General features: G+C 40.7%; 2 protein-coding genes across 4 annotated transcripts in view; one reads left to right on the top strand and one right to left on the bottom strand.

Annotated features, from left to right (window-relative positions):
* Nucleotides 1-5,884, top strand: part of LOC106805741 (7SK snRNA methylphosphate capping enzyme-like) — an 8,271-nt gene extending 2,387 nt beyond the window's left edge. Inside the window, exons 2-5 of the mRNA XM_014807456.1 lie at nt 1,154-2,570; nt 2,916-3,134; nt 3,443-3,569; nt 4,040-5,884. Of these exons, the coding sequence (XP_014662942.1) occupies nt 1,179-2,570; nt 2,916-3,134; nt 3,443-3,569; nt 4,040-4,161 (1,860 nt within the window). The 5' untranslated portion in view covers nt 1,154-1,178 and the 3' untranslated portion in view covers nt 4,162-5,884. The remainder of the gene's footprint in view (nt 1-1,153; nt 2,571-2,915; nt 3,135-3,442; nt 3,570-4,039) is intronic.
* A 1,689-nt stretch (nt 5,885-7,573) lies between these two features.
* Nucleotides 7,574-11,709, bottom strand: part of LOC106805733 (AP-3 complex subunit mu-2-like) — a 14,920-nt gene continuing 10,784 nt past the window's right edge. Inside the window, exons 11-13 of one of the 3 annotated variants that reach the window (XM_014807443.1) lie at nt 11,375-11,443; nt 10,449-10,529; nt 7,574-7,953 (exon numbers count right to left, since the gene is read on the bottom strand). In XM_014807443.1, coding sequence (XP_014662929.1) covers nt 10,464-10,529; nt 11,375-11,443 — 135 coding nt within the window. In that variant the 3' untranslated portion in view covers nt 7,574-7,953; nt 10,449-10,463. Of the gene's footprint in view, nt 7,954-10,169; nt 10,530-11,374; nt 11,444-11,709 lie in introns of those variants that run through there. The other 2 variants (XM_014807444.1, XM_014807442.1) reach the window with 2 other exon arrangements.

Here is an 11,709-nt window from a genome sequence, read left to right as displayed (position 1 = left end):
GTGGCGTATATGGTAGTTTTGTTAGCGCCTTAACTCTTCTATGCAATCTGACTGTGCCAGGTTAGGAATGAATTCACAATAACACAGACATTTCGGATTTTGGATTTTTGGATTTTCCATTTTTTGGCCTTTTTTGGATTTATACGCAATATCATGTCTGTCTTATTCTCAATTCATTCCTAACCTGGCACAGTCACATTGCATACAACAGTTCAATCACGATGGGCATATAGAGCGCAGGGTCCACAGAGAGAGGGAGGGAGGAGGGAGGGAGAGAGATCGCAGATATATATCCAAAATCCAAAAAACCCAAAAAATACAAAAAATACAAAAAAAATCCAAAAACCCAAAAAATCCAAAAAACCCCAAAAAATACAAAAAATACAAAAAACCAAAAAAAAACCCTAAAAATCTCCAACCATAATCGGGGGGGGGGGTCGGGTCCAGGGGGTCTGGACCCCCCCTGCTCGCGCAGAAAATGCATCTAAGAGGGTCTAATTTCAAAAATTTCTGGGGGAGGGCCTCCCAGACTCCCCTTCATGTGCTTGCAAGTTTGGGTTACGGTTAGACCCCTCCCCCCCTGGTACAAATCCTGTACACGCCCCTGCTTAATGTGCGTTCACCCTTTGTAGTCTAATAACTCCAAGTGAAGGCTGTTCAAGGGCTTGTCTGCACAACACAGTTCCAACACACGCATGTCACTTTGCCCAATCTCACAAAAAATGTCATATTTGTGTGAGTTCGTGCACAGTGGCTTGCGTGCACAGTGAAATTGTGTGTTGCATTACCCCGATAGCAGTTAAATATGTTATTATATAGGTCTGCATTAAAAATAATTTGATGTGAATGTGTACTGGTATGGGTCTATAATGAAGGGGAAACCAGAAGTCAAAACCTGTCATAAGACTAAGAGTGAGGATTATGGTTGTTCAACAACTCAAATGTCAATTAATGGAACTGTTTAAACACGGGACATGCAACCGAAACCCGTGTATTAAAATATTAGTGGCTCTACTTATAGTTTAGTACTAATTAGCTAATTAGTGGCTCTACTAATAGTTTAGTACTCATTTGCTAAGATGAGTTATTATTTTAGCAATGCACTATTGGCAAAATGGGAAATTGTAATACCTGTATGATTTTATCATTGCAGAAGTTTGACACTAAATATCTGGATCATGTCGGCTAAAATAGTAGTTCAGGATACAAACTGTGCCTCTACTCCTGTGACAGATAGCAGTGAAAGAACATATCACTGTGTAAGGTTTAAGGACATGTCAGAGTGTAGCACTGAGGTTGGACATGGAACGCCGTATTTGCAAACCCGCAAACGGCGATACAGTACTGGTCCGCCTTCAAATTACAAAACAACTGGTGCTCAGAGGTTCTTGGCAGGCCGAAAGATGGCAGCTGGCAAATCCACATCAGCTAATCGCAGTCGCTTCCTTCTTGGTGGTAATGTGAGAGATCCTCTAAATCTTGCCAGCCTAAACAATGAAGACGTGAATCGTCTTTTGAATGCAGTCACACCAAAGTCATCACCTATGCCGACGCCGGCACACAGGAAAGAAGTTGTGGAAGTCATAATACCACCAAACATTCATGATCCACTCAATTTAAATGCCGGGGAAGATGGCGATACGGGTGCAACGACTTCACAGCATGGTGAGACAGGGAGTATGAAAAAAAGGAAGAACAAGAAACGTAATAAACGGCGACGGACAATCAGTGAAGGAGATGATTGTCTTGTTGCAGCAACTGAGAGTAAAAGTATTACTGGTATTACTGCTAATATATCACAGGATGTTGCTATTGATGTCAATAAGGCAGTCAGAGCGTGTGAAAGTGTTAGTGCCGCTAGTAGCGAACAAAGGATTTCTACTGATTTGGATTTGACTGAGAATTTACAGTCAGCTGTGCAAAGTGACACAAAGGCACTGTGGAAATATAAGAAGAAGAGGAAGAGCGGCAGCACATCCTTGAACAAGCAAGATGCGTTGCCGGATGGTCACCAAAAAGTAGCCGACACGATAGTGTCACCTGTAGTTTTGGTTTCGAAATCGGCACCTGGGGACTCGGTATCACCAAAGGTAAAGCGTCGCAAGCACTACAGCAGTAGTTTTTCAAAGCAGCCTAGCACAGTCAAGTCACATGGAGCGGATGGTAGAAAGCCGGCAACCATCAGTGTACTACCGACCCTCGCTAAGAAGGACGCCTTCCTGCACGGAAATCATGCACGGCTCGTGTACGGAGAGGACGGTGACCGTCGGCTAAGAGCCTTCCGGAAGGAGTGGTTTAGGGACAAGGATGTCATAGATGTCGGCTGCAACACGGGCCATGTTGCGCTACACGTGGCCGAACACATGCAGCCAAGAAGCGTCGTTGGAATTGATATCGACCCGAGACTCGTCAAGGTAGCCCAGAAGAATCTCCGGCGAAAAGTGACCATGCGTGATCCTCGGATAGCAGCTTTTCCGACCTCCATGATGTCGACATACGGAGCGATTGGTGTGGCTTATGCGGCAGAAAAAAGCGCTGTGAGGTTTCCCAACAACGTTACCTTTCGAGAGGTATGAAATATTTAGGTGCTTAAAGGAAATTGAATTCAATTTATCATCGGGCTACCATTAAAAGATTTTCTTTGCTCAAACCTAATCGTCTACTCGACATCGTGCCAACTGAAGTTTTAGTTCAAAGAATAAATTACTTGTTGTAAGAGTGTATTGTTTGGGATGTAATCTGACAGTTCTTTCCCTTTTAAAGGTTTATTACAGTGTAGATGATTATAATATTGCTGCAAAATGCCAAGACGATTTGACCACCTACCTATCTGGCCCCATGAGTCTAGATGAGGTTAGGCAAACCAGTAATCATTTAAGCCTGTTGTGCTAACATCGTAAAAATCTTTATTTCAGGAGAACTACGTGCTAAGTTGCAACTTGCTTTTGGAGACACAGAGGCCTGAAGTTGACACAGTCATTATGCTGAGTATAACAAAGTGGATTCACCTGAACTGGGGTGATGATGGTTTGAAGCGCACCTTTAAGCGCATTTACGCCCAACTTAGGCCTGGAGGTCATCTCATCATGGAAGCTCAGGGCTGGCCATCTTATGCGAAGAGCAAGAATACATCAGTGAGTGTAATTGTGTAACGCATGTCCGCAGTTGCGTATGTATGTCAGTCTGGGCACGTGTGTGATTGTAGGAGAGTTAGTGTTGTTTGATTAATTGTTTGATTTGTTCAGTGGAAAAAATGGCCTCCCTAATCCAAATAATCACACAAGCGATTACACAACCTCTACAAATATATTTAATATCAAGTGTCTGTTAAGACTAATATCGCTTATTATACCCTTGGTAATATATATATGCAATGGCAACTATGCATAATAATATGTACAGTGGACCCAGTGATCAGTCTGTTGATTATTTCATGTTATAGGATAAAACACGCACAAACTACAGCAAGATTCGAATGCGGCCTGATCAGTACAGCGAATACCTATTGTCAAACGAGGTTGGATTCTCAACTTGCGAGCTTGTAGATTGCCCGTGTAACCCAGCTAAAGGTAATTAAGTACCTGTGCTAAGTTAAAATGAACTTGCCTAGCATATTAGTACATATTCAGCTATGCATTTCCTGCAACTTAATATTCTGCTACACCGTAGCAATTAATAATTATGAGGTCTAAATAAAATAAAATAAATATTTTAGAATGTATTCAACCTATGTATAAGTGTGCAGTCCTACATTTACTTTGTGTATACTTGCTTATTAGTCATGTATGAGTGCTGTCCATGTGCAGCGTTCATGCATAGGCACTCCTGCTGCCAGCTATGGTTGGCTATCATAATTGGAATTTAAAAAAAACGTTGGTGATGTGAAGTTTGTGTGGGCAGTACTAATTATGTTACAAGATCAAATGGAAATAATTGCTCAATAGCATTCACAAATTCACCACAATAAAATTAAATAATACGAACTCAATAAAGCACACAGATGAGAGCTGCCAATTTATGTCCTCTTATTTCTTTACAGGATACAAGAGGCCAATCTATCTGTTTAGGAAGCCACTGTCTACACACCACAGAAGCGTGAGCTCTGCAAAATGTAGCAAGCATGACAGCAGTTCATCGCGGGAAGCCTCGGCACATCACTGAGGTCATGCATCATGGTGAATCCTGGTGTTTGTGGTGATGCGTGATCCATCATCCTGAGATGTCGCAAGTGCGGCAGAGAGACCGTCGTTAGAGGGACTAACTTGAGTGGTGTTAATGTTGCGACGCTCTTGCTGTCTAACTGGCATTCGCCTTGCACACGTGTGAGTCGTGCGTGTGATGACTTGATCTCCGTGCAAAGGTTGTAGCTATTGTGGGCAGCCGCAATTCACGTGAAATATTCGTAGTGCCGTGACAAATCTTGATGCCGTGTCAGCGAGGCAGTATGGACACGTTATCGGTTGTGACCTTCAACCATGTAGTAAGGTCGTGTGCGATAACAAAGTCATGTGATTATTGCTTACTCACTACCCTGCTGGTAGCATGGTAGTTGCCACATCGTGCAACCACCGGGCTAGATGTCTGCAGTATATATGTGAATAAGGGATAAGAGACGAAAGTGGCAATTCGATTTAATTGTCATCGTCATCAGCAGCTGCATAAACAAGCCATGTTAAAGCCATTTTTATTATCGATGTAAAAAGAAAACATTTATACATATAACGTCGTGAACAGTTAGTGTTTTTACGATATTGTCATGTTAGTCTTAATGAGTTTCTGTACTCATTAACTGTCATATTAATGAATGTTCTTTCAGAAGTTAATATAGTATCTCTGGTATGAATTACTAATAGTAAGACTGGTTTTTGGTAGGCTACATTCACTTTTGTATGCTGACTTTATCACCACCGTCTAAACATAATAGAACAAATTGCAAATCGAATCATTCCTTCAGTAATAAAGTACATTGCTGAATATGGATTTTGTGCAGCCAAGATTACTTTAAGAAATATGATAAAACATTCAGCAGCACTAGTTTAAATGCAAAAATCCTATGTAAATTTGTGTAAAGTACATAATAATCTAGCATGTATATAGGTATATATGAAGTGTGCCATACTGGCAATCAATGCAGTCTTACTATGTCAGGTAGATGGTTGATTTAATAACTTGTCTAATAACAGGCTGCTTTCTGAAATTAAAGTACAATGTACAAATAATACTATGCTATACGTATGTTAAGGTTGCATTTAAGCCTAATTGGACTTACTTGTTGCTTCTGTTTGTGCATAGTTCTAATTTCGATTCGAGCTGAAAATATCATTGATTCTTTGTTAGATGGAGAACAGTGCTAGGTTTACAAGAAAATCTTTTGTGAATATACATTTACAATACAAGCTCTATTTATGCAAAACAGCACTTGATTGCATTGAATCAGCATCATTATTACGAATACACCATACACGGTTCATAATAGGTGTACGCATGATTAAAGCATCTTTCCATGTGGTGTCTTCTATAATATTGATGTGAATCTCATTGCTATTTTACATCTTTGAAACACAGGTAGATACGTTCAGTCTTTTGCAGAGTACGTACGCTACATTAATATCAGTAAATATTAATTTTTGCAATGTTCCCATTATTATCACTTGGAATCGCACATGATCCTTTTAATTGGCACATTGTGGCATTGGTAGCATAAGTTGTGGTGATAGTAAACATCAGCAACTATCTATTGATTTTTTGATTTTCTAAGCTAATCTAGTTTTCTATATCTCCTAGGAATGATTTTGCATTTTCAAGCTTTGCATTATGAAGTTTATTCTGCTACTCAGTGGAGTTGATCAAATACAAAACGTTGCCACTTATTATCTACAAATGAGTAAGTCGTTTGTTTTCCTTAGCTATTTTTGTCAAGTAATGTGTAAGTGTATCATCACGATAACCATTAATCATGATAAAATAACATTAGAGTGATCGATAACACTCTGTTTGAGGGCAAAACCAAACAATGTGTATCACACAATACAAAACAATAGATGGAAAAGCCAATGCGAAGACCAGCTTTACAATAAATACATTTATAGTATCAAGTGAACATGAACTATGCATATATGGTATCAGGACAAATACCCCCCATGCCATTTCACCCGATTTTATCCCCCCCCGCCGGAGCCAATCATCCCCCATATTTACACCCCCCCGGACATTGGTAGAGGAGGATGCTTAGAGACGCACGAGAGAAGGTAGAGGCAGGAGGAGGATAGAGGAGGTGCAGGTGGTGGTGAGGGAGGAGGAGAGAGGAGGAGGGAGAGATGTGATGCGAGGAGGAGGAGACGGAGGAGTAAGACGGCCAGCCCTCCTCGACTCCACTTCCTCTCTTCCTCCTCCAGCCACCTTCTCCCCTTCTCCTCCGCTACCTCCTCCCTTCTCTCACTCCTCCTGCCACCGCTCTCCCCCTCCTCCTCTCCTCCGCCTCCTCCACCACCTTCTCCCCCCTCCTCCTCACCTTCTCCCTGCTCCCTTCCCGCTCCTCCACACTCTCTCCCCACGGTTCTCGCACCTCCTCCTCTCCTCCACACTCCACCATCTCCCTACTCGCCCTCCTGCGACCTCCTCCCTGTATTCACTGCTTTCAACAATGAATAATAAACAACAAGTGAGTAATTGTCCGGGGGTAAATGTCCGGGGGGGGGGGTGATTGTCCAGGGGGTGAATGGCATGGGGGGTATTTGTCGTAGAATCGCATATATAGTTTATCTGCTCCTGATACCAGGTTACTACCGTGTTTCCTAGGACAAATGTTCATGACTGTGCTATATACATTCCGTTAGCTGCAAATCATGATCATGCAAAACAACAGGAGAATGAAAAAAAATGAGTGTCACCGGTTAGAAAATAAGCTATGAATAATTTATGAACTCGTATACAGTGATAAAAAAGATAATTAATTTAGAACCTTAATTCGAATTAGAGATGGCTATAAGGAGAACAATTTTACTAGTTTCCTACGTTGTACAAACATAGGATGTAAATCTATGCTACGATAGTCCACAACAGGACATGCGCGCATTCCTACGAATTTACAAGATTTAAGCAGGCATCGAAATCAACCAGAAAGGTGCATGCTGAAGCAAACTACATTAGTAGAAATATTCAGCAGGACTACCTTGTACGGCAACATTCATTATAGACTGTTTTCAACAAAGAGAATATTTGAGGAGATTCAGTGTTGTCACATGTTACTATAACGCATACACAGCTTACCACACAATAATAACAGCAGTCACTAAGCTTCACGAAAATTGTAGTCATCTAATAAAAAGTATTTGTTATAGACCGTTTGGATTATTTAAAATCCAAAATGAGCATTAAGAGTCACTTGCAATTACAGTTATGTACAGATATATATATATGTCTGGCTAAATTGAAGTTGCAAGACAGCACATTCTGAACGGCAATAATATTAGGCGATATAAGCAATTGCATTAATATGATGGTCTAGTATTTTCTATATAGATAATATCAGGAGTAAGATAATATAGATCTATATTATCTTACTCCTGATAATATGCGTGCGTGCATGCATGCATGCGTATACACAAAGCAATATAATTTTGCAAGCATGAGAATCTTCTGCTGATTGGTGAACTTCCTCGATTTTGGTTTTCAAAATAATTCTCAAGATCGATGCCACATTGCATCGATGCAAGGTTCAAGTTTAACACAATTCTTCAGACGAATGCTTCCCATTTCACTATCAGGCTCAATAACTTTCATCAAAAGTAGAGATAGCGACGCCCTGAAAATTTGTAATACATTCAGTGTGTCTAGGTTGAACTGCTTTTTCCCACACTGCTCGGAGTTCACCCTAGTTCAGGTTCTTTCTCGCAATGAAGTAAATGCGTGTGGTGCAGCAGTAGTAGCAGAAGAGACTGGTGTGCAGTGTACCTGTGCAATCGCTACATGTCTTTTAGAATATCTTATACTCATGCCTGAACGTTAGCATTACATTTATACTTTAGATAACAAACACCATCTACAGAATTTCACCAGGTACAGAGTAAAGAACATAAAAAGTCTACAAACATTGAGTGTAGTTATCACACGTAATTGTTGAGTTCTCCAATATAACATAAAAAAGCCTACATTTGCTATTTTGTAATGCTCACTACTGCAAGTTAAAAATTAGCATAACTTGACAAACACACTGTTGGTGTATGATGAATAACCAGGCAACCAGAAATAGTATTGGAAAACAAACTATATCACAATTGGCATGATTGGAGGAATTTTTGACAGATTGGCAGTAGTAAACACCCGTTCCAATATTTTTTAATGAATACTTAATTCAAGGGTAGGTTCACATGTTACATCCCCACCATGAGAAAATGATCAAAATCTTTAGCTCACCTATTTCAGAACACAGTAATATATGGAACTCGACCTTAAATGACTTCATTTAAACTTAACAAAATATATAACACATATATATAGAATTTACTTATTTTCTTGAACAAATAACCACCCTTGGCAACACAATGATACTTAAGCCCGGCGCACACGTGGCAATTTTTATCGACAGTACCGGCGATTTTTATCGAAAACACTGTCGATAAAAATTGCCATGTGTGCGCCACCCAGCGACAATGCAACCATCTGTCAGCGACATACCACTGTATGAACTGTACGTGACCTGTTCAAACCACACCACGGGCGCTGCCATAATTTTGATCACGTGCTTCAAATCATGCATTTGATTGGTAAATCCAAAAACTGTTGCCTGAATCCATCGCCTGGTCAGCGCACACGTAGCGATTGTTCAGCGACTGGGCAACAAATATCAAACGTGTTTGATATTCCAGCGACGAGTTTCTGGCGTCAAAATCGGTGACGCCGTGCAGCGCACAAGTGGCGATTTCTCGGCGATTTTGTTGCTGGCAACAAAATCGCCAGTACTGTCGATAAAAATCGCCACATGTGCGCCGGGCTTTAGGGATGTGAACACACTGTCTATCCTTTCTAGAATTTTACGATTTGAAGAGTTATAATGTAACATAACGATACACAGCATAAATAACTAGAAACGAGCAGTTGTCGCCAACTTAATGTATCCCCCGTGATCTAGTATGAATGGAATATCTCTGTAAGGACGTAGAAGGCAGGTAAAGTTAAATAAGTCACAAAGACAAAGGTTTGTTAGACAACTGGTCTGCCTCAGATGTGCAAGTATATGGAATCTGGTTACCCTAGGAGACCGAAGAGGAAATGTAAGTCGACGGTCAAGGTCGAACTAAGGTCAAGAACAGTGGTGGTTTTGGTATGCAACCAGACCTCTCCCCAAGATGTGTAAGCATACCAAGTTTGGTCGCCGCTAGGTCAATTAGGGCTGCGAGTTAGAGAGCCAAGGAAATATGATCAAGGTCAAGGTAAAGGTGAAATAAAGGTCGCAGTGACCTGGTTTTGGTACTCTGCACACCTTCTCCCTAAGATGTGTAAGCATACCAAGTTTGGTCGCGCTAGGTCAATTAGCGGCTTGAGTTAGGAGAGCAGAAGGGAAATATGATCAAGGTCAAGGTAAAGGTGCAAATAAAGGTCGCAGTGACCTGGTTTTGGTACTCTGCACACCTTCTCCCCAAGATGTGTAAGTATACCAAGTTTGGTAGCGCTAGGTGAATTAGGGGGCGAGTTACAGAGCGGAAGGGAAATAGGATCAAGGTCAAGGTAAAGGTGAAATGAAGGTCGCAGTGACCTGGGTTTTGGTACTGTGCACACCTTCTCCCCAAGATGCCAAGGTGCGTTATGGTAAAGCGAAGATGCCAATCGTTTTTGGTGTGGGCGGGTCATCGTTGCCATGGTAACAACATTTTTGTGGAAATATTGTAGAACCTGTAACTTGTGCTGTCCCGATTGTCATGGAATTTGGCACACAGGGCCGATATAACATGTCCTATATATAATTATATATATATATGTATATATTGGTCCTGTGTGTCAAATTTCATGACAATCGGGTAAAAACTGCAGAAGTTACAGGTTCTAGAATTTCGACCAAAAATGTTGTTACCATGGCAACGATGACTCCGCCCACACCACAAACGATTGACGTCTTCGCTTTACGATAACGCGCCTTCATGCGAAATTTGAAGATGATCCGAGAAGAACTGCAGCCGGTAGAGCGCTCACAAGGAAATCTCTGCGGCGGCGGCGCGACGAGGCCAAATCCATATAGTATCCCCCCCCCCCGAACTCGTTCGGTGGATACAATTACATGCAGCTCGTTTCTTTACCAATACTTGTAACACCGAATAACACATGATGATTTAATGGGCCGCAGATCTATTACATATACATTCCTTATACAGTTCTTGTCACAGTCTATGCATCATGAATAGACGAGAACATGCATCAAGGTATAAAGGAGGCTTTTCACCTCAACTGCATACTTGAGTGCCCATGATTCAGGTGCGCACTTGAAACCGTCCTGCTTTTGTTATATACTTCACTCCTTTGAACGGCTTGTATTTCTGTAATAACAGATTTACACAAATATAAACACCTGATTGAGCTGGCAACATACTGGCTGGTCTCTGTAATTGCCCTATGCATCATGCGATTAGTACACATGCTGGTGAACAGTCTATGATAGAGTACTATATAAAGATTCAAACTCAAAATCTTGTTGTTGTCACAACGATCATTGAATTATACCCATATAACCTCGTTGAGTACATTGGTACCACTTAGTATTACGTCCGATCTTGGAGACTCCAATGATCGGAGTCTCTTCTAATGTAACCAATAACGTCAATGATGAGATTTCGCAATATCAATTTGCAGAGCACGACGTAATGAGATTTCCCCGTGCTCTGCAAATACATATAATGATATTTAATCATCATGACAAGCATTGCATGGTGATTGCCTTGCAATAGTTTGGCCGGTGCAGTCATTTAAGTATTTAGCAATATGCTCTGAGAGTATAATATAGCCAAGTGGCTACACTTAACAGGCGCGTAGCTACCTATACGCAAAGTACGCAAATGCGTACTAAAATTTTTAAGAATAAAAAAAATACATGACCTTTTAATTACTAAAACAAAATAATATAACGTTCAGTTGGGCTTACAGAATTATGCGTGTGATAAGAATAATGACTACAGTGTCATTTCGCCAGATGGTCGGAAGGATTTCATTAAAATAACAACTTTGACAAATTTGAGTGTAATTTTGCGTACCATAAAAAAATGTCTGGGTACGCCCCTGCTTAATGTACATCTCTGTAAACAAGTATGCCACTAAAAATAAGCGTACATGTATTGATATTTGAAACAATGATATATATATAGATATATATATATAAAATCCTTACCTCACCATACATGTCGAGTCTATTTACTTTTAAGCCAGATACTGTCAGCTGAGGAATGGTGAACTGCACCTGAAAAATAGGGTCAAAAGTACAAACAAGAGACCACATTTGGTACATCACATACTAAATGTGTTAAAGTAAATATTAAATACTAATATAATAAAACATGTATTACATGTATTACTAGAGGGATACCCGGCGTTGCCCGGGGAAATCAGTGGCGTTACTCAGTTGGTGACCGCTTGGTTGAAAGGAAAATACCCAAAAAAATCTAACTATCTATCTATCCATGCATCCATCCATCCATCCCATTCCACTGCCATCCCATCCCATCG

Source organism: Priapulus caudatus, unplaced genomic scaffold, assembly GCF_000485595.1.
Source record: "Priapulus caudatus unplaced genomic scaffold, Priapulus_caudatus-5.0.1 Scaffold125, whole genome shotgun sequence".
NCBI classification, from domain to species: domain Eukaryota; kingdom Metazoa; phylum Priapulida; class Priapulimorpha; order Priapulimorphida; family Priapulidae; genus Priapulus; species Priapulus caudatus.
Note: the sequence above shows the minus strand (reverse complement) of the source record. Positions and strands in the feature narration are given on the sequence as shown.